Here is a 23,832-nt window from a genome sequence, read left to right as displayed (position 1 = left end):
TCGAGACTCTGACCCACCTGATGTTGCCAAAAGGTGGGCCAAATTCCTCAGAGGCCCACTCCAGGGAAGAAAAAAAAAATAATAATAATAAAAAAAGTTCCTGTGGTGTATTTATAATAAAAAAATAAATAAAATAATTTTGGAAAAAAAAAAAAAAAAGATTAAGAGGGAAAATAACGGTAGAGGAAGAAGGGAAAAAAAAAGAAAGAGGAAGAAAGAAAGAAAAAATAAATAATAAAATAAAAACATGAAGAGGGAAAAAAAAGATGATGGGGGAAAAATTTATCTATATAGTAATAGATAAATAAAACACAGAAGAAGGGGGAAAACGTTCTCATAGTGCATTTATATATATAAAAAAGAAAGAAACGAAGAAAGAGAGGTTTAGTTGGAGTTAGTTTGTTGATAGTTTGCAATCAGTGACTTCCACTGGGCAAAGACGTCTACGGCGAAGGCTTGGAAGGCAGCGAGGTAAGTTGAGGTGCTGATAAGTTGATGGACCAGGTCTGGGGAGAAATCAGGGTTCTTGCTCTTGAGGCAGTCTCTGTATTCTTGATACTGGACACATTCAAATATTAAGTGGTGCTAATTTTTGCTCTGTCCACAGCAGTATAAGTTAGTATTTATAAGCCCAAATTGATGAAGTTTTTTGTTAAGTGATCCATGCCCAGTTATAAGGAATGAGCATTCAAGACTGAGGGAGAACCAGATCCTATTCTTTTTGGGCATCACAAAGGTCACATCTGGTAGAAAATTTCTGGTCACCACCTCCACAGCTGAGGTGCCCCATCTGGTCTACCACACATTAATAAGCTCATTTAAGCATCGAGCTTTCTCTCTTTTAACATCTGTATTTAAGGATAGTTCTATGTCAAGGATAAAGGCAGGAATGACTTTCCTAAGTCAGTAGCAAAGACCTCTATAGATTATGTATAAGTCTAATGGAAGGGTGCCTGCTATCACTTGGATTGCAGCTGTGGAGACTGTACGACAGACCTGATGGGTTGCCAAAAGCATTCCTCTCTGATTTGAATTGAGTTTCTCTCTCTCTCTCTCTCTCTCTCTCTCTCTCATTTTGATGATAGCATCCTGATGAAACCAATCCCCAGCTGCGAAGGAGACAATTGGGAGAAAAACGGCCTTGTAGTAGAGCATCAGTGTATGGTTTGATAGTCCTCACTCTTTCCTGGATATTCTTACGATGGAGGCTGTGAACTTCTTGGTCTTTGTACTGAGATGCTGGAGATGTGGAAGGAATGATTACCACTGGCTATCATTCCTCCCACAAGGACTTTGGTTTGGTCAGTAATAGGTATTTGGATTCTGTTGATTTTGACTTGGGGGGGGGGCCTTTCACAGATCAAGCCTGGTTTTAAAAACCATCATTTTGGATTTGGTAGGATTTATCTGAAGTTTGTTAAGCATTGTCCAGGTGGTGAGGTTATTGAGGACCCACTGTGCTGTTGATTCTAGTGCTGCTCTGGAGTGTCCAGTGACGACAGTAGTAAGATCGTCAGCAAATGCAGTGATTTTGGTTTTTTTTCAAAGGTGTTGTTAAGCCAGCTTTGCAATACCATATTCCAAACCAGGGGCCCCCAAAACCGAGCCATGAGGGCAAACCCGGTGGATTGATCTTTGGACTTTGAGGTGCTTTGATTTTACTGGTATAGATCGTTCAGAAAAATAACTCCTGAAGAGCCAGTAGAGGTTATGTGGACATTCAGCTGCTCGAAGGCGTTCCAATGCACTTTCCCACCAAACGTTGTCAAAGGCCTCCTCGAAGTCGATGAAAAGGTCTAATTCATACTTTGTGATGTTTCCAGGTGCAGGATCAGGTCAGTGAGGACATCTTCATATGACCTGCCCTGGGTAAAGCCATATTGAGCTGGAGAGATCAGATTATTAAAAAGAAATAGATTGGTGATACGGAGGGCCATAAGTCACTCCAAAGTTTTCTCCAGGTTTGGCAATAGGCCTGTAGGATCTAGGATCAGTTGTTGGTTTGTTAGGCTTGGCAATTAGGCATAGCAGTGCTACCTTCTAAGGTTGAGGGAACCTTGATTGGTGTAGGCATTTGTTGTATAGTAAGAGCAGATGTTCAGTCTTTAGCTTGTGGTATCTAATTACAAAGGCATACTCAATCAGATCCACTCCAAGGCATTTTTTGACATTTACATTTTTAAGGGCAGCACCAAGTTCTTGACTTGTAAATGGTTCAGCTTGTGTTGAGGGAAATCGTCTAGGGGGTTGTCATCGGGGAAAAGCTTATTATTGCATTTACTGATTCAGTCCAGTTGGTAGTTTCGATCTGATCTATTTGTATAGTTCCAAAGACGTCTGATGTAAAGCTTTCATCCTGTGCAGTTTTATAAAGTAGTCCCCATGGGTTTGAGTTACCCGTTTCAAGCACTAAACTGTACCAAGTTTCCCTTTTCCTGGAGCGATTGCCTTAGGATATATATTTTTCTTATTTATGTACTCTCTATGGAGCTGGGCTACATCTGGGGCAGGGCAGGCCAGTCTCTGTGGTTCTGGTAGTTTTTACGTACTTGGTGAACTTCCTTTCTGAGCTTTAAGAGATCAGCAGACCACCATGCACAAGTTCTGTGGCAAGGAACTTTCTTTCTTGCGGATCTATAGGAAGCTTTAATGATTGATCTTTGGATGATATTGCAATATTCTTCTAAGGTTGTGGCATTGTTATTGGGAGGGGTCCTGAGTAGGAAAGTCGTGTTTGATAGACTCATCAAATGTTTCCCAATCGACAGTCTTCAGGGAAAACTTCACTAACTTTGGCACTCGGAAATCAGGCACTGCTAGAGGCTGTGTGTAATTTTTAAAGTGAATAACCCAATGGTCGCTGAGAGTCCAGTCTGGTATTGTAGTCCAATTCAGAATGTCATTGGTCGTTATGGTAACGTCGATATTCGATCGTCCGATGGTGCTGCGGTAGGTAGGAAGATTACGGATGGCCAGATTTCTGCTGAGGATAACGTCTTCTAGAAGCTGTCCTCGTGCATCCGTAGCCGAGGAGTGCCAAAGGTGGGATTTTGCATTAACATCTGGTGAGATGAGGATGTTACTTGAACCCAGGAAGCCCACCTGCAAGGGATATTGGTTGATATCCCTTGCAGGTGGGCAGTAAAGAGATATTAAATAAATGACATGGAGAAGTACCTGACCTGTATGCAAGTTGCAAATTTCGTACAGAGTCCATGGATGATTAGTGCATCAATGAGTCTGTTTAGAATCACAATACAAGACTTTGGGTCAGTGCTGGTGGGCTGTATAAGTCTTGTTTGGATAGAGTAGCCTGTGATTATTACAGATCAACTTTTACCTGTTGTAGGCTTCAATTAATTTTTTCACTCTGTAACTATCCCATGCTCTCTTTTTCTGCTATATTTGATTGGCCAGCCCTGTTTTTATCCATTATTGACATCCTCTTCCTGAAATATTTTCTTAATGGTATGTCTGTGTTCATGGCTTCTGTGATTTTTGCTTTAAAGGTATTCCATAATTTAAATGCATTCATCCTCATTTTGCATTCTGCCTAATTAATAATGCTATATAATGCCTTAAACTTTCCAAGTGCCCTTTTCTGAATTTAAAATGCATTCTTTATGTTTAACTACTGCAACAGCTTTCTTCATCTTCCAAATGGAAATTTTGTGATAACTACCTGACAGTGTTTCTTGTACTTTAAGCCCTGTGATTTGTGAGTATTGATTAGGTCAGGAATATTCTCAAACCTAGTATTTTCTCTAATATGATGGGTGTAAATAATAATCTAGTTTTTTAAAAAAATTTTCTCCCCATGCATTCCAATCAGTCTAGTGCAGATTGAAGTTACCCATAATAAGACATTTGTGCTTGTTTGCCCATTAAATCTTCATGTAGAAACACTCGTCATAATCTTCGCACTCTTCTGGTCTATAGATTACTTCCATTCTTGTTATACCTTTTGCTTACAACTAACTTACACCACAGATTGTGCTGGCAGACATAACATCAGACTAAGCAAATGGTCTTTTAATGCTCAGGCATGCTTTTGATAAGAAAAGCATGAGCCCACAGCCTGTATCTTCATTACCTTTCCTAAATCCATTATACATACTGTTATGTAACTCATCATCCCCAATTTCTGGGTGGCACCACATTTCTGTTAGCCACCACATTAGTTGTCCTAACTAGAATTTCAAATTCAGCCATTTTATTGACAACACTCCTGACATTACTGCAGACACAGTTAAGCCTAAGTTTTCTTCTATAGTTTACTACTCTGACATACCCTTTGAAGTTATTTAGGCTTGTTTCCTTAGTTTTTATCTTCTTGCTCATTTGAAATGTTGCTGTCCTCAGAACAACTTGCCAATATCAGCTGTTGCAGCAGCAAACAAGAATTGAGGTGAGTGCAAGCATTACTTTGACCCATAACATCAGATAAACATGGATCTATTTTAGTAACCAGCAGTTTCCCTGAACCCTTAAGGTATCCTCAATGATACTGGCAAAAAATCCGTGCACAACCTTTGTTCAAATGAATACCATCTCTTCAGAATAAATTCCTTCTGCCTACGAGTGCAGGACACACTGGGGGAGGGGACCATACAGCACAGCCTGAAGGTGCCCCCAAGTTTTGAATTATCCACAAGGTTTTTAGCATATAATCCCTCCTATCGTGCCCGGGCAGAATTGCAGACAAATGCACATTCTTGAGGTGAACCATGCTGCATTTTTTCAGCATGGTTTTATATTTATCGAACAAATGTTCAGGTCCTGTATGTTTAATATCATTTTATTCCACACAAATAATAATGCTCTCTTTACCTCCCTTAAAATCTGACAATCCATAGGTAACATCAGTCGTTGTTTCTGAAGAACACACTCTGGTTCTGGTCCACTTATCTTTACTGCAAAAAATGTTACCTGTTTTCCTGATGGTAGAATCTCCCAATCAGTGTTCAGTGATTACTTTACTTAATCAGTGAATTCCATTTCAGTGACATGCATTTTTATTTATCTCTCTTATTTATATTTTTCTCTCAGAAGAATCAGCAAATAATTATTTGATTGTGACATAGGCTTCTCCTTTATCAACCCTTACATAATAAAAATGTGGGAATCTGTTATGTTACTGTTTCAGCTGCTGTTGATGTGCTTATGTCCCAGTTTGCAATGTCAGTTAGTTAATTAGGCAGATGCATCAATTAATTTTGTGTTGAAAAATTAACTCATTCATTTCTGGTTAATATCATAAATTTAAATTCTGGTTGTGACTTTTTAAATACTTTTTATTTAGCTTTACAGATGAAAAACTCAAGCCCAGTATCACAAACATGTATTTAAGGATAGTTTTTATAATGTATAATACATTAAAATCCCTGCAGCATTCATTGACCCTTTGACTATCTGTTATATTTATATGAACTGAAATGAATTCAAATAATCACGTAAATTGAATTTATCTGCATTCCTTGATTTGAATGTTTAGTTATATAGAAGTGGTTTTATTATTATTATTTTTTTTTTTTTAGTGTAGACCTTCATTATTAATATTACTCTTTCAATTAACCCTCTGTGTAATAGGTTCGTGATATTCAGTTAGGTACAAATTTTCCGATTATCAAAAACATTGAAATTGAAAATATAAGCCTACACGAAGAGAAGAAAACAATGGAGGTAGGTGTGTTTTTATGAAACTTGTTGGTAAATTCAATTCTGTATAAATATTGTTTAAACCTTCACCATCATAAAATTTAGTTTCCCTTCCAGTTTTACAATCATTGGTGTTGTCAATTATGAAATTTATTTTCCCACTGTGCTGGCATAATTATTGTGCTTATGCTTTCATTTACACTTCTATTTATGAAAAACTAGACTTTTTTTTTTTTTTTTTTACGTAAACCACAAACACGAGAGGTATTAGAACCTATAGTACTTGGTACCGTGCTTGGGTTGGAGGTTGAGAAGACGAAAGAAGATATTTGTTGATATTGGACTTGAACTTCTGTAGACTGTAATTTTCAGTAAATACGTATGAAGGAAGGTTGTTCCAGAAAACAGCAGTTGAATGAATAAACGAGAAAGATGAAAAGTTGGTTCTGTGAGTTTGAAGTTGGACAGTAAATGGATGTTGGCTGGTGACTGCATGTGTTCGGACTGTTTTGAGAGTGTGGGAATTATAAAGCCAACTCAGAATAACAGTGCCCATGGAAATATCTGTAGAAGAGGCAAGCAACAGAAACAGTACGTCTATGAGACATCGAGTGGAGAGACTGTTAGAGATGAATCATTAATTAACCTAACTGCCCTCTTCTGAATGGAATCAAGAAGCCTGAGAGAGGTTTTGGGGGCACCATCCCAGGTGTGGGAACAATATTCCATGGTAGGGTGGATTTGCGATTTATACAGTGAGCAGCTGTTTGGAAGAAAAGTAATGCCGAGAGCAAAAGAGAAAACCAAGTTTTTTAGATGCAGAGGAAGCAATATTTGTAATGTGCTTGTGTCAAGAGAGATTACAAGTCAGGGTAATCCCCAAAAGAGATATATCATTTTGCCTAGAAATCGGAGTGTCACTAAAGATAAGCATAGGAGCAGAAGAATCCTTTTTGCGAGATATAAGACAAGACTGAGTTTTAGAATGATTGAAATCAACTAAATTGTCTTTGTCCCACTGGAGAATTACCTGAAGATCCGCATTTAAAGAATTGGTAGCAGATTTTCGAGAAGTTTAAGCTGATTGAGCAGGGCAAGGTTTCTCAAAATGGAAAGTGGAATGCAATGTGCTATCATCGGCAAAACTATGGATAGGATTTCCAGTAAATGAAGGTCATTAATATACAAGAGGAAAAGAGTGGGGGAAAGAACTGAAGCTTGGGAAACACTGGCATTAGTGGAAAAGTTAGAAGACGGAGAGCCATCTAGCATCACCCTCAGTGAGCGATCAGAGAGAAAAACTAGATAACCAATTACAAAAAACAGTTGGCAAACCATAAGATGGAAGTTTGTTTAGAAGACCTTTATGCCAAACACAATCGAAAGGCTTTGAGACGTCAAGAGCAACTACTTGTGTTTCACCGAACCTTTCCATTGAGTTAGTCCATAAATGGGTAACATAAGCCAGAATATCACCAATGGATCAACACTGATGGAATCCATATTGGCGATCGTTGATCAGACGGAAGGTTTCTAGGTAGTGTAAGAGTTGGCAGTTAATTGATTTGTCCATTACTTTAGAAAGAGTAGAAGTAATTGCAATGGGACGATAATTGTATGGGAGAGAGTTGTCATCCGTTTTAGGAACTGGCTGGGTATGAGAATTTCCAAGCAGAAGGAAAAACACCTTTGGAATAAGAAAGTGAAAAAAGGTGGCAAAGAATAGGAGTAAGTTCAGGGGCACAGGTTTTGAGAACAAGTGGTGAAATATCATTGGGACCTGGAGCTTTCTTAGCATCAAGATTCATCAAAATCCTTCTGACATCCTTTTGGCAGAAGACCACAGGAGGCATTGAATGGAGCGTATTGGGAATGGTAGGAGGTGTTTTACCAAGATCATTAATACATGAGTTGGAAGAAAAATGGGATGCTAGCAGGTCAGTTTTATCCTTGGCTGAAGTGACAACAGAACCATCTGGTTTGGACAGAGGTGGGAGCAGAGATGGGCAAAAGTTGCAACCAATAGCTTTGGCAAGAGACCAGAATACTTGGTTACCATTAGGGCAAGAAGCAAGTTTTCTACTCTTAGCCTGTTTGAACTCTATTTTGGACTGATTAATAACTGCTTTACAATTGTTGCAAGATTTGGTGTAGGCAGAAAATGAAACCGAAGAATTAGAAACAAGCCAATTATGATATGCAACGTTCTTCTCTTGAACAACCTTAGCACATTTATTGGAAAACCAGGGTTTAGATAAAGGATGAGATTTTAATGTGGGATAAAGGATTCCATTCCTGCAAGAATCATTTCATTGACACGATCTGAGCAAACGTTGACATCAGAAGTTTTGAAATAGTAATCCGACCAAGGAAAAGAAATCTCACAAGTCATCCCATTTTGCATTCTTGTAATGCCAAACAACACGTGGTTGGGAATAGCCATGAGATAAAGGCTCCATCGGACAAGAGATAATCACCAAGTTATGATCTGAAGTGCCTGAAGGACCTCTCACTTCGACCGTGTACTTAGAAGGGTTGTTTGTGAGTAAAAGATCAAGCGTGTTGGCTGTATGATTAGGATTATCCGGTATTCTTGTAGGTAAATGAACAATTTGTGCAAGGTCATTTGTAATTGCAAAAGCCTCAGCATCTCGACCAGCTGGGTCGGTGTGATTAGAATACGGAAGCCAGCTGGAGTTGTGAACATTAAAATCACCAAGGAAAATTACCTCACTTGTAGGCAAATTGGACTGGAGAAAGTTAATTTGCAAAAAGAGGAAGGCAAAGAGCTCCAAGTGATTAGTGGAGTTGGGAGAATGGTAGAGACAGCAGATGAATTTGACAGAATGGGGTAGAGAGATTTTAAGCTAGAGAAGATTGAAAAGAGAATATTCCAAATTACCAAGTCTCTGATAGGGAATATTGGAACGGACATATGCACAAGTAACACCTTTGAGGCAAAAGGAATCATTCGGCGAATAATTTGGGCAACTGAGATTTTCAGAAATTCTCAGTTGAATCAACAGATTTTCTGAGATTCTGTCAGAAAAAGTGAGTGGGGTTTGGCAGACTGCAAGTGGAAATGGACATCGTACAGATTAGGATTGAAACCACATATATTTGTGAAATGAACTAGGAAGTGTTTGGGAAGTTTAGATCTTTTCGCAGATAAGCTTACTCTATTAATTTGACAATTCGTGGTGTTTTTAATAGTAAGCAAATGGGGGGGGGGAAATGCTATGAAGTAATGAAGTGTTTGGATGTGGCGTACACATGGTGAGAATATGCCCTGCTCCTTGACATAACATGGCCTCAACAATGCCCCCCTGCATATATACTACTCGGACTCCCTCCAGCCTCTATCTGGCAGGGAGAGGTAGCAAGATTATATACTAGCTGATCCGTAAGCCTCCAAAGAGAGTTACCAATAGGTTTGGTCCAGTATACTAACTAGTGGCCGGCCTGCGAACAGCGTTTTAGAGCTGTACCCTCGAAATGTAAGGAAGAATGGATCTCGCCATTCTGTCCATCATAACCTCAAAAGCCATCAGTCATGCTGCATGATGGAAGAGATGGGGAAGGGTTGACTGTAACTTAGCTCTGGAGACTAAACCCTAATTCTACAACTTCAAGCCTCCAATAAGCAAAGTGGTGGTATTGCACCGGTTGATGAGAGTCATCTACCAACTAGAATTGCCTGGTAACACAAAGAGGCGGCATTCCTCCATGCGGTGTGGGTTCCACACCTAGACTCCTGCTTACGTTGATTCACACTTGTGTGGTCACCCACAGTGTGCTTGTGCATGGAGTTTATTCCCAGGATTACTAACAGTCCTACAATCGTGAAGTTCCAAGCAGAGGATTTGGCTGTCACACACCATCCAGACTTAGCCGAAATTGGGTCCAATTGACTTCAGTGTCACCCGAATATCAGTTCCATGAGTGTTTTAGACTCCCAGGTAGCAAGTACAGCTTGTCTGGCATATCTGAGAGAATGTCTGTGACAACCTCAACGATCAAATTTTCAGTATATAAAAAAGAAACATTATCCTTTGTGTGTCTGCTGATAAAATTGTAATAAAAAAAAATTTTTTTTTTCCCTATAAAAGTTTTTCCCTAGTAGGTTAGCATGGATCCATAGCCTGGGGTATCAGAACTTATATGTGAAAGGGATGGCAGGTAATATTGAAACTGATGGCATTGATCCTGCTCTTAATTACGTGTCATCTGACACTGAAATATGTTTCAACGATGTGGATTCCAAATCTTGTTCAAATGCATCTGGTGATATTATAATACTAAAAACAACAAATGTCAGTGTTACTTGGAGTGATGACCCTTCACAGATGAAATCCCTTCCATTTACCAAAATGCAGTGCCTGTGAGAAATGATCCAATTAGTTACTTTAAGCTGCTTGCAATCAATGAATTTTATCATTTGCTTGTCAATGAAACCAAAGCTTTTGTAGCCATTGTATGTGAGATGTGCATAGAAACTTGCTCATGAATAAGTGAATGAAAAGATATTAATGTAAAGGAAATAAATTTTTTTGTAATGAGTCCATATGGAGACAGTGCAAGCACCATGATTATTGCAAAAAAAAAAAAAAAAAAAAAAAAATCCACTATTTGCATTGAAATGCTTCTTATTATTTGTGAGCAGAAATAGTTTTACTAAAAATGAGATGGCTGCACTGGAGTTCAGACATCTCGTTATTGTTTTACTTTGCACAAAATCTAGAACTGTCTGTCTAGTTTAAAAATTAAAAAAAATCAAATGTTAAAAATTTGCAGGGATGGGATACACTTAAATAGAAAGGGTGCAAGAATGTTTGCTGATGCTATCGAGGCAATGTTAGGTGGGTCGGAAAACTGCTAGATTGGGGGGATACAAGGACTAATAGATTAACAGTAGCCACTGGCAGAGGTGAAAGTGATTCTTGCACTGCTTCTATTGGAATGAGCCGCAGCCTGGAAAATAAGATGCAGGATATTTCAGAGACTGCTGGGAATCATTGGGGTACAAGTAAACACATGGGTTGTGTTAGGGTAGCTAAGAAAAAGAACAGGTGCATGTATACTTGTGTGTACACCAATGCTAGGAGTTTAGTAAATAAATTTGATGAATTTGAGGTATTGCTCAAAACATCAAAGGCAGATATTGTGGGGATTTCAGAGACGTGGTGTCACACAGATATAAGAAATGCAGAACTGGAATTTGGGGAGTACAATGTCTACAGAAAGGATAGACAGGATAGGAAGGGAGGAGGGGTTATGCTATTAGTTAAAAAACACATAAAATCCAAGGAAGTGAAGCCAGTCGACATCGCTGGACAGTGCAGTGTCGAGTCAGTTTGGTGTGACATAAGCATTGGGAGATCAAAATTGAGAGTAGGAGTGTGCTATAGGCCTAATGACTCTGATGAGTATAATAAGAAACTGTTCGGAGAAATAGAGTGGGCCAGTAAATCAGAGAGTCTTATAATGGGGGATTTTAATTTCCCAGATATTGACTGGAATTTGGGGGCTGGTCACTCACACAGTAGCAAGGCTTTTGTGGATTTATTGGATGATTGTTTTCTACATCAGCATGTTCGGGAGGCAACTAGAGGGAGTAATACTCTTGATTTGATTATCAGTAGTGATTCTTCATGCATTAAGAATCTGCAGATAAATGAACCACTTGGTGGCAGTGATCACAGTGTGCTGAAGTGGGAGTTACTCAAAGAGGTAACTACCATTAGGGGTAAAGGGAAGGGGTATTGCTTTCGTAAAGGCGACTACAATGGACTGAGACAGTATTTAAATTCTATACAGTGGGATCAACTGATGATATTGCCAACAGCAAATTCAAAATGGGAAGCATTCAAAGAACTTATCGTGGAAGCTACTAGGCTTTACATACCAACTAAGAAATATTGTTCAAGGTTTAGGCCTAAATGGTTGTCAGATGAACTAATGAGGCATATGGCAGAGAAGAAAAATGCATGGGATACATACAAATTAACACGTGACACGGACGCCTATGATAGATACAAGTTGATCTGTAACCAAGTTACAAAGGAGGTTAGGCAGGCGAAGGCAGATTACGAGAGATCCTTGGCAAGGGATGCGAAGAAAAACAGCAAAGAGTTCTTTACTTATGTAAACTCTAGAAGGAAGGGGATGAATCAGATTGGTCCACTTGAGATCGATGGGTCAACTGTTGATGACCCTGCTCGGGTAGCTAACAAACTAAATGAATATTTTGCATCGACATTCACACATGAGGAGTTATTCAGCGAGGGGAATGCCAGAGGTGTATTCAACTCTAGCAGTAAGCTAGAGAATCTTGTAATAACTGAGAGCAAAGTGGAGGAGAAATTGTTGAAGATAAACACAAGAAAGGCACCTGGGGTGGATGGGATCTATCCAGTTATATTAAAGGAGGCAGCAAAGGAGGTAAGCAAACCCTTAGCCATAATTATGAGAGCTTCCTTGGACTCAGGGGAGGTACCCATTGACTGGAGATGTGCAAATGTGACCCCAATTCACAAAGGGGGATCAAAGGCTGACACAAGTAATTATAGACCTGTGAGTTTAACTTCTGTTCCCGGAAAATTAATGGAGGCACTGGTGAAAGAAGCACTGCAGGATCATCTAGACAAGACTTCAGTTATAGCTAGGACACAGCATGGTTTTGTTAAGGGGAAGTCTTGCCTGACCAATTTGATTGGATACTATGATGCAGTCACAAAAGAACTGGATGCAGGGAATAACTTTGATATTATATACTTGGATCTTAGAAAGGCTTTTGATACTGTTGCACATGGAAGACTGCTGCACAAATTGGAGCAGTGTGGCATTGGAGGCAAGTTGCTGCTATGGATAAAGGGGTGGTTGAGGGGGAGAAGACAGAGAGTGGTAATCAATGGACACTGCTCATCGTGGACTAATGTTATTAGTGGAGTCCCTCAGGGTTCAGTATTGGGGCCTTTATTGTTTTCTGTATTTATAAATGATATTGATGATGGTATATCAGGCTTAATGTCCAAGTTTGCAGACGATACGAAGGTTGGCAGGGTTGTCAAGGACACTACTGACACTATGCTGCTGCAACAGGATTTGGAAAGGTTGAGCAGATGGGCTTCGAGGTGGCAAATGAAGTTTAACATTGACAAATGTAAAGTACTACATATGGGAAACAGCAACCCCAGAGCAACGTATCAACTCTGTGGTACTACACTGACAGTGGTATAGAATGAAAGGGACCTGGGGGTGGTGGTGCAGGCAGATATGAAGTTCTCTGAGCAGTGCAGACGAGCTGCAAGAGTAGCTCAGTAGCTCATGGTGTATTGTCAATGATATATAGGAATTTTTCTAGCAGGGATAAGGAGGTGATTATTCCCTTGTATAAGGCAATGGTCAGGCCACACCTAGAGTACTGTATACAGGCCTGGAGGCCTCATTTCAGGAAGGATGTAGAGCTGCTGGAACGAGTACAGAGAAGGGCAACTAGATTGGTGAATGGGACAAAGGGGTTCTCTTACGAAGAAAGGCTTAAGTTTTGCAAATTACAGTGTCTGGAAACCAGGCACCAGCGGGGTGATCTGATAGAGGTGTACAAAGCCTTGAATGGTTTGAGCATGCTCAATGCTGATGGGATTCTTCCTCTAGCTCAGAAAAATCACCTGAGAGGGCATAAATTCAAATTGAGGAAAGACAGATGTAGGATAGATGTGCGGAAATTTGCCTTTAGCCAGCGGGTGGTTGGTGGGTGGAACAGACTTCCATCCCTTGTCGTGGAAGTTGATAGCCTAAATAAGTTTAAGGCTCAGCTGGACAGGTATTTCGAACGAACAGAGGGGTGAAGTGGAAGTGGTTATTTTTATTTATTTATGTTACTTTTTTTTTTTTTTTTGGCTGATGCTGCATAAGCTTGCTTTCTTGCATCAAATGCCTCTACTAATGCTAATGCTAATTTATTATTTTGGAAAACAGATGTTACTAGACAAATCTTTAATCCTTTGGAGAGGCTGTCTACTTTTTAGGCAATACGTCTTAAATAAAAGATATTTATGAATAAAACATGCCAACTTAGCTAAATGGTCTTGTATTAAAGTATTTAGTATGTATAGTGTTGGATGAGATGGGAGGTAAATGGTGTGCAGCAAATGTAGTACTGAAACTTATGGAAGAAAAGGTGCATGTTGGACGTTCGTTTAATAATTTCCAGAATTCCTATACTCTTATAATACAATGACTTGAGGCCAGGATATGCTGCACTGGTTGTGCTGCAAGAAAAGAAAATCCGAAGAGTGTCTCAACAGCAAAGCTAAAAAAAAGAGTGAAAGTATATGCAGTTATGCCAGTAGTATGGCTGTTTCAAAATGGAAGGACAGGAGAAACAACGTTATATTTTCTACTGAGTTTAAGCTAGAAATGATAGAAATCAGAAACAAGATGCCAAACAAAACTGAAGCACAAAGCCATTTTTGAATATAACAAATGTGTCTGGAGTGGATTGTGAAGATCAAATATCTTACTATTCGTGTGTGTGTGAGAGAGAGAGAGAGTTTATTGGTACAAGAAACTGGCAGTTCACATTTTCAAAGTTTTGCTTCCAAATGCATTTCTCTTTTCAATAAGTACTCGGGAATAAAAAACAAATTTGTATGATTTTGGCATTGCTGTCATAAGGGAGCTTGCTTCTCAAAGTTGTAATTGCCCTACTCCTTCACAGTAGTCACCAGAAGAACACCAAAAGATATATTTTGCAGCTTTTGAAATTTCTTCTAAATACAAAGGATATGCAGAGTTCTCCCCGGGACCTGTCGAATGGGTACACCGCTCGGTGATTTTAACTGACCACTCGGCTAAAATTTAAGCAACTCTCGCGGTACCATATGGTCTACTCACTGATCTTGATCGGTATTAATTCAAACATACTATGTGACAGGAGCATTATAATGTTAAATTATGCAATTAATTTTTGCTCTTGATCACTTAAGTCACATTTATAAATAACAGAAAATTTTATATTGTGAAGTATTACACTTCCCCAACTGGCTACATCATAATGCCACCAGTCTGGCAAAATTTTCTGGAGAGAACACTAGATATGTAATGTAAAAAGGCTGTTCTTCATTGCCTTTGGTCTGGCAAAAGGAAAGATACAATATATTATTCCAAGGAAGTCTGGAGAAGCCAGCACTTTGTTTTGTCTGCTTTGATGATTATTATAAGGAGCAATACTGAAATATAAAATAAAGTTGAATGTGTAATGTAACTGAGAATAATAAATCAGAAATGATTTCTTGAAAAACTATGCTGGCCTCATTCAAAATATTTGTTTGCCTTTTCCAAAACAACATGGCTAAAAGGTATCAGTATGGGGGAAGGGAAAGCCCATGAAATATATTGGTTTAAATCACATTGTATCCATTGGAATGTGATTTAAACCAGTAATTTTTTCATGCAATATATAAGAAGAGCACTTGTCACTGGGTTGGCCATGAACATCACTGTATCTCATTGTCAGTTTACCTGTGTTACAAGACTCAGTAAGAATCAGCTGCTGTAGTTATGTAGAGTGATCAAAAATGAGGAAGAAAAATATATTTTTTAAAAGCATGATAACAGTCATTCTTGGAGTTAAAAGTTTAACGTGGTGATTTCTCCCTTTCATGATTCTTGCCTATGTGTGTTCTACTATTATAGTTTAACTATAATAGTAGAACATTATTAGTTTTGTTTATAGTTTTTATTTAGTATCATTTGGAATATTTGAATTAGTGAAATGAAGAGAAGCAAGTTACAGTTTTATTTCCTGTGTGAATTTTGTACCTTTCATTATAAAATGTTTTTAATGTAAAGTAAACATCCCTTATATCATGACATTTCAATATAGCGTACCAGCCTTTAAGTTATAAATGCTGTTTAGTATAAAGCATTTATATTTCTTCTTGTAATTGCTAAATTGTAATGTAATGTAATTGTAATGTAATTGCTTAAACTTACAGACACTTGACCTGGCTCTAGATCTGGAATATGCTGGAGGGTTTCAACTAGCTATTGATGCTGACATGGTCCTAGGTAGAACAGCCTTTCTTTCAGTGTGTATTACTTGCTTAAAAGGAAAAGCGAGGCTTGAATTGACAAGACATCCTTTTACTCATTGGTCTTTCTCATTTTATGAGGTGAGTGGGTTATACCAAATTTCTCAATTATTTTATCTATTTTTGTTCATCTGCAAACATACATATGTGAATTTATTATTTTCTTCAAACAATAAAATTAAGTGTGACATTTTTATCTTGCAGCTAAATGGTTTTAAAAGCTTGTCTCATAAGAATTTAAAGTTTTATTTTCTTTAATTTTTCAATGTGATTTTTTTCCAGTATACTTGCATTGTTCTGTTCTGTTTGGAATTATAAAATTTGTTAATACTGTGAAATGTTAATATCATGAAAATTGTACACATTATTCATTTATTTTCAGTTCTGGGAAGACACTGATCCCTCAGTGATAAAGACGAACTTTTGACCTTATGGTCTTAGGCATTGATATAAATTTCTAATATCATTTTAATATAAACAATAGCCACAAAAATGTGGATCTCCTTTTGATGGGATGATGGACGGCCTCTGTTAGCATAATTACACTCGGTAATCACAGAATTATGACTACCTACCTAATACCGTGTTGGGCCACCGTTGCACAGATAATGGCTTCTATTTGCCTAGACATTGACTCCACTAGGTGTATGAAGATGTCTGTAGGGATTTGCAGCCACGCGGCCTGTAAGGCTTTCTACAGTCTGGGAATGGATGATGGTTGCGTGTCCATATGCCGTACTTCCCTTTCAAAAACATCCCACAGGTATTCAAATGGGTTGAAGTCAAGCTAATATGAAGGCCAATCAAGATGGCTGATATCTTTGCTTTGTTCCTAGAACCACTCGTGCACAGTGTGGGCCCATTGATATTGCGTATTATCATCTTGGAAGATCCCATTTCTGTCCAAGGAAAAATGCATCATGTCAGGGTGCATGTGTTCTCATAGTAGACCTCACCAGTGAAATGTTGGTCCGTACACACCAGGGATCGTAGTTCTTGCCAGTAAAATATGCCCCATATTGAGCATCCACTGCCACCTACCTGGATAGTGGGCACCATGCATAGTGGGTCCATGGACTTGTGTTGCTTGTGCCCCACACGGTGTCTGTCAGTGTGTTGCATCAGGTATTTGGATTCATCCGACCATCATGCTCATTTCCAGTCCTCCTGTGTCCATCCAACATGTTGGCACCACAGCATTCGCTGTCGATGATGATCGGTGGGGGGGGATGTCTCGTGGGTCATTTGGGATATTGACCTTGCATTCCCTATATTGTACTATTGCGATGTCAACCGTTGCATAGTGACCTGCCATTGAGTCTGTATAACATGCTGTATCCTTCTCTCACTATAAACATCCACCTTATATAATCCTTTACAGTTTCATTGGCTGGAGGTGGTTTGACTCATTCAACACCATTCTTTGTACATCTTAATTACAGTGGGCCTGTGAGCAACTGACAATATGTGCCACATCAAAGAGCACCCAATGCATGAGCTCCTACAATCATGTCCTTTTGTTACTGTGTCTCATAACTGCTACTTTATTACTTTGAATTGTGTGACCAGATGCAAATTGCCACTGCTCTAGCATAAGCTGTTCAGCTTTTTATACTGAGCTATGTGGTAAAATTCATTATAGATGGGGTGGTTACAGTTCAGTGATCACTGAGTGTATATTGACTGATGAATGTGTTTAGTTAAATGAGCAGCCAAGTTTTGTTTGTAAGAAAAGCTAATTACTTGAAGTTTTATTCTCTTTCATACACCACATGATTGTACCATATCTGAGCAAGCCTCTATAGAGTCCTGTGTGGGTCCATTTTATTAGACCCACACCTTCAGTAATTGGAACCAAATCTAATTCACATTGTTTTGTACCTGACTCACAACCTGCCAGAAAAAAATATAAACTTGCATATTAAGAAAAATTCCCTTAAATTTTTTATATATTAATAATAATGCAGTAGTTAGTTTTAAATTAAGATCAATCAACAATATTAATATTTGTATATTATAGAATACACATGAATTTTAATAAACAATTAAATAGAAAAAAGTAATTAAATTATATTCATAATATAATTAATTTTACACATTTTTTGGCAAATTGCTGTGCAGAATTAGGACATCAATAGTTTCTGGTTCATCTGTTTATTGGATTAGAAATCTAGCTACAGAAGTCTCTTTTACTGGCTGCTTGGCTGAAGGTGGTTTGACTGTAATCATTTCACAAACAAGCCACATCCACAGAATTTTGGGGGGGGGGGGGATCTTTTACTTGCCATTTCAGCCAATTGAAGATTTTTTATCAGAAGATAATTTTGAAGGTTTCATTCTGTTATAGTTTTGGATTTTGCTCACCAGAGATTCAAAATTTTCATTGCTTAAATCTTCCAGGTCTAAATAGATTTATCTTTAATTGAGGGGTCTAGATGCAAAACTTGTCATGTCCATTTCTTTTATAATTTAATTATGAGTGCCACATGGAATCTTTGGTTAAAATCTATGACATATTATTTGAAAAAGTTGCAAAATTAATCAAGTCTAGTATAAAATCTAATCTAAAATTTCAGTTTAGGTGCAAAATTCTTCATTTCCAATACTAGTTGAGATTCAGAATTCGTCGTCCTCCATTACAAAAGAAATGGACTTGGTGATTTTGCATCTAGACCTTTCAATCGAATCTTTAAATTCTGTGTTTTTTAAATTTATGATTTGTCTAAAGATGAGTAAGCCCACATATCACCATTAGATTGATACTGATGGAATCCAGATTGGTGACTATTGATCAGATGGAAGATTTCGAGACAGTTTGAGTTGGCAGTTTCTACAGTCTGGGAATGGATGATGGTTGCGTGTCCATATGCCTTCCTTCCTTTCGAAAACATCCCACAGGTCTTTAAATGGGTCTCCACTACTTTGGAAAGAGTAGATGTGTGATGTGATGATAACACTGACCACAATTTTTACTTCCACTAATGTATCAGCTTTTTTCAGTCAGTTTTTAGATATGGATTTCAAAAAGAATTCCTAATTTCATATTGTACCATAATTTTTACATATAGAGGCATTTTGTATTTATCCATTATATGTATATCTCAATCACATATATTATTGATGCCTCAAAATTTTGCTTAAAAGCAGCTTTGCTGCACAGTGGAAATGTATTCCCATCAGTTCCTCTATTTCATGCTGTTGGCTTGAAAGAAATGTATGTATGTCCAAGATCCAGAATGCAATAAAGTACTATGACTTTGTTTGGAATTTCTGGTGATCTTAAGTGCAACAGGAAAACATATCGTTCAGCACTGGGAAAAGGGAGGCTAGGGATTTTTATCTGAGAAAAGTAATGTAAAATATACTCCACTGATTGAACCAAAATTGGTTTTTCTTCTGCCTTTGTGTATAAAGCTTGGATTAATGAAGAATTTTGTAAAGGCTGTGGATAATGAAGAAAGTGGATTTTGTGTAACTTAAGAGAAGTATTTCCCAATTTAGCAAATTCAAAACTGAAAGAAAGACAGAATTTTCATTGCGCCTCAAACAAACTTTTAAGATGATGTACTTGAAACATAGTTGCAGGATACTGAACTGATCGTTTGGTAATCATTTAAAGCAGTTGCGCATGGATTTCTTGGAAGAAGGAAAGAAGATAATTGTGAATATCTAGTGTGAATATTACTGCAACGTTATAAAGATGTGTGCTGAAGTCTTTGAAAATGTATTTTGTTTATTCCTATCTCATTTCTCCCCCCCCCTCAAAATTTGGGAGGTTTAAGTGATGTTGAGCAAGGGGAATGCTTTCATCAGGATGTATCTATGGTGAAAAAGCAGTACCAAGATCACTAGGGTAGTTCCATGATGTGAGATTACTGCTGGTTTCTTAAGAGGGGAAAGAAAATAGTACTAGTAGAACTCTCTAACAAACATTTCTAAGGAAATAGAATGTATGTACTATAACATATTATATGTTTGGTTAAAGTATTTTAAAATGAATAGGACTAATGTCTAAGATAGCATAAGTATTATTGGATGATATTTAAATCAGACGTTTACTAAGTTTATAAAATTTCTGTATATCTTTCAATGGGGACATCATAGAGATATAAAAATTGGTATTTTTGAAATTAGTGGAACAATTTACTTTAGAATCTGCAACTTTTGTCCAGAGGAATACAAAAAGAAATTTTTTATTTCCAATTACAGCCAGTGTAATTGGAAAGGAGGCAGTTGTCATCCATTTTTAGGAACTTTTGAAAATTTTCAAGCAGAAAGAAAAACACTAGGAAGGAATATGAAAGTGTGAAAAGATGACACAGAACAGGAAAAAGCTCAGGAACACAAGTTTTGAGAGCAAGTGGAGATATATCATCATGATCTGGAGCTATTGAATACACCATGAATTGTCAAACTAATATAGTAAGCTTATCTGCGAAAAGATCTAAACCTCCCAAACACTTCCGAGTTCATTTCACAAATATACGTAGTCTCAATTCTAATCTCAACGATGTCCATTTCCACTTGCAGTCTGCCAAACCTCATGTACTTTTTCTGACAGAATCACAGTTATCGGTTGATTCAACTACTGCTCATCTCAGTTGCCCAAATTATTCGCTGTATGATTCCTTTTGATTCAGAGGTGGTACTTGCGCATATGTCCATTCCAATATTCCCTGTCAGAGACTTGGTAAATTGGAATCTCCTCTTTTCGATCTTCTCTGGCTTAATATCTCTCTACCTCATTGTGTCAAATTCATCTGTTATCTCTACCGTTCTCCCAACTCCACTGATCACTTGGAACTCTTTGACTTCACTTTGCAACTTGATTTTCTCCAATCCAAGTTTCCTAACAGTGAGGTAATTTTCCTTGGTGATTTTAATGTTCACAACTCCAGCTGACTTCCGTTTTCTAGTCACACTGACCTAGCTGGTCAAGATGCTGAGACTTTTGCAATTACTAATGACCTTGTACAGACTGTTCATTTACCTACAAGAATACTGGACAATCCTAACCATACAGCCAACATGGTTGATCTCTTTCTCACAAACAACACTTCTAAGTACACGGCCAAAGTGAGTGGTCCTTTAGGCACCTCAGATCACAATTTGGTGATTCTCTTCTCCAATAGAGCCTTTATCTCGTGACTATTCCCAACCTCGTGTCGTTTGGCATTACAAGAATGCAAAATGGAATGATCTGCGAGATTTCTCTTCCTTGGTTGGACTACTGTTTCAAAACTTCTGTCAATGTTTGCTCAGATCTTGTCAATGAAATTATTCTTGTAGGAACGGAATCCTTTATCCCACATTCCTCTTTAAAATCTCGTCCTTTATCCAAACCTTGGTTTTCCAATAAATGTGCTAAGGCTGTTCAGGAGAAGAATGTTGCATATCATAATTGGCTTGTTTCCAATTCTTCAGTTTCATTTCCTGCCTACACCAAAGCTTGCAACAATTGTAAAGCAGTTATTAATCAGTCCAAACTAGATTTTGAACAGGCTAAAAGTAGAAAACTTGCTTCTTGCCCTCATTGTAGCTGAGCATTCTGGTCTCTTGCCAAAGCTATTGGGTCCAACTTTTGCCCATCTCTGCTCCCACCACTGTCAAAACCAGATGGTTCTGTTGTCACTTCGGCCAAGGATAAAGCTGACCTGCTAGCATCCCATTTTTCTTCCAACTCATGTATTAATGATCTTGGTAAAACACCTCCCACCATTCCCAACACGCTCCATTCAATGCCTCCTGTGGTCTTCCGCCAAAAGGATGTTAGAAGGATTTTGAGAATCTCGATGCTAAGAAAGCTCTAGGTCCTTATGGTATTTCTCCACTTGTTCTCAAAACCTGTGCCCCTGAACTTACTACTGTTCTTTGCTGTGTTTTTTTCACTTTCTTATTCCAAAGGTGTTTTTCCCTTCTGGTTGGAAATTTGCTCATATCCAACCAGTTCCTAAAAAGGGTGACAAATCCCTCCCATCCAATTATCGTCCCATCGCAATTAGTTCTACTCTTTCTAAAGTAATGGAGAAATCAATTAACTGCCAACTCTTAAACTACCTAGAAACCTTCCATCTGATCAATGATCGCCACTATGGACTCTGTCAGGGTCGATCCACTGGTGATATTCTGGCTTATGTTACCCATTTATGGACTAATTCAATGGAAAAGTTGGGTGAAACACAAGCAGTTGCTCTTCACAGTTTTTTATAATTGGTTATCCAGTTTTCTCTCTGATCGCTCACTGAGGGTGATGGTTGATGGCTCTCTGTCTTCTAACTTCTCCACCAATGCTGGTGTCTCCCAAGATTCAGTTCTTTCCCCCACTCTTTTCCTCTTGTATATCAATGACCTTCTTCCCTTGACTGGCAATCCTATCCATAGTTTTGCCGATGATAGCACATTGCATTCCACTTTCCATTTTGAGAAACCTTGCCCTGCTCAATCAGCTTCACCTTCTCAAATATCTGCTAACAATTCCTTAAATGCTTATCTTCAGGTAATTCTCCAGTGGAACAAAGGCAACTTAGTTGATTTTAATCCTTCTAAAACTCAGTCTTGTCTTATATCTCGCAAAGAGGATTCTTCTGCTCCTGTGCTTATCTTTGGTGACACTCCGATTTCTTGGCAAGTTGATATATCTCTTTTGGGGATTACCCTGACTTCTAATCTCTCTTAGTACAAGCACATTACAAATATTGCTTCTTCTGCATCTAAAAAACTTGGTTTTCTCTTTTGCTCTCGGAGTTACTTTTCTTCTAAACAGCTGTTCACTCTGTACAAATCACAAATCTGCCCTACAATGGAATATTATTCCCATATTTGGGGCGGTGCCCCCAAAACCTCTCTCAGACTTCTAGATTCCATTCAGAAGAGGGCAGTTAGGTTAATTAATAACTTAACTCTAACAGAGTCCCTCCACTCTCTGTGTCATAGACATACTGTTTCTGCTGCATGCCTCTTCTACATAGTGGACATAGTGTTTTTTGTTATGCGGTTCCCATGGTTTCCCACAAATCTTGTTAAGTACTCGATTAACATATCAAAGCCAGTCAGTGTGGGTTATGTGTGAGTAGTGTGTTGTTTGTGTTGTTTGACTGGCCTCTTCGTTACTGGGAGGTGCGATCACCAGAAAGGAGCCTCCCAGCATCCGTCCACTGGCACGAGGAGCCCAACCAGGGAGTAAAAGACATCTGGCGCATCATCCACACTCCTGCAGGAACGAGCGTGGGGTGGACCAAGGAAAGAGCAGAGAAGAGACAGGAAAGTGGAAGACAGGCAAGATAGCAGGGGATGACAGGCATCCCCCACAGGTGAAAAGGATCAGGAAGAGTGCTGGTGCAGTTGTGGGAGTCCTGGAGAAGGACTGTGGGTAGGAAGAAGAGAACAGGTAAAGTTCAAATTAAAGAGTCTAAGATCGTCACAATAGAGAATCACAGAGCGGCGTCGGCAGGGCTGGCCTCAATTTTCAATTTCATGACTGGAGGTTTTCGGTGCTTTGTATCAGTTGCTGTGTGGAAGAGGTTATCCAGGAGTAGTGTTCGGGAGTTGCAGGTGATGCCAGCGACTACGAAAGACCTCGTTTGCATGAGTGGTTAGTGCACGGAAAGCATTGTTCGATTCCAGTAACTTGGTTTCTGGCCGAAGTGATGAAGTGTGGAGGTCTAGGAGTAGTTGGATTCTTAGGTCTAAGTATATGTTGCATGAGTGCATCACGTGATCCCAGTATTCAGGTTCTCTGCAGGTACAGAGGGCATCCTCGACTAGGCCAAACTCCAGAAGGCATCTCTTGAAGGACCCGTGGCCAGTTAATAGGAAGGAAGCATAGATGTTTGGGAAGAACCAAATGGAACGTTGTTTGTTGAAGATTACCTCGGGGAGGAAAAGTTTAGTAGTTGCACCAGTTGTGGAGTTATTCCAGCGGGTTTGCCATAGATTTATCAGTTCTAGCCACGCACGTTTATGTTTCTGTTTGATGTTTGTATCGGTACGGGTTTGAATAGTGAGGAAATCAGTTTCCTTATTCTTCTTCATGGCATGAGAGAGAGTCCGATAAAAGCGACATGGAGGTCCAAGGGGA

The 23,832-nt window shown here is 38.7% G+C and overlaps 1 protein-coding gene across 1 annotated transcript in view; it reads left to right on the top strand.

Moving 5' to 3' along the window:
* The window catches only part of LOC150090914 (PDZ domain-containing protein 8-like), a 157,221-nt gene extending 141,039 nt beyond the window's left edge, over nt 1-16,182 (top strand). Inside the window, exons 7-9 of the mRNA XM_090377279.1 lie at nt 5,590-5,682; nt 15,660-15,836; nt 16,138-16,182. Coding sequence (XP_090233405.1) covers nt 5,590-5,682; nt 15,660-15,836; nt 16,138-16,182 — 315 coding nt within the window. The remainder of the gene's footprint in view (nt 1-5,589; nt 5,683-15,659; nt 15,837-16,137) is intronic.
* Nucleotides 16,183-23,832: the final 7,650 nt, after the last annotated feature.

This window comes from Mastigoproctus giganteus, chromosome 1 (genome assembly GCF_048544385.1).
Source record: "Mastigoproctus giganteus isolate SK-2022 chromosome 1, ASM4854438v1, whole genome shotgun sequence".
NCBI lineage: Eukaryota > Metazoa > Arthropoda > Arachnida > Uropygi > Thelyphonidae > Mastigoproctus > Mastigoproctus giganteus.
Note: the sequence above shows the minus strand (reverse complement) of the source record. Positions and strands in the feature narration are given on the sequence as shown.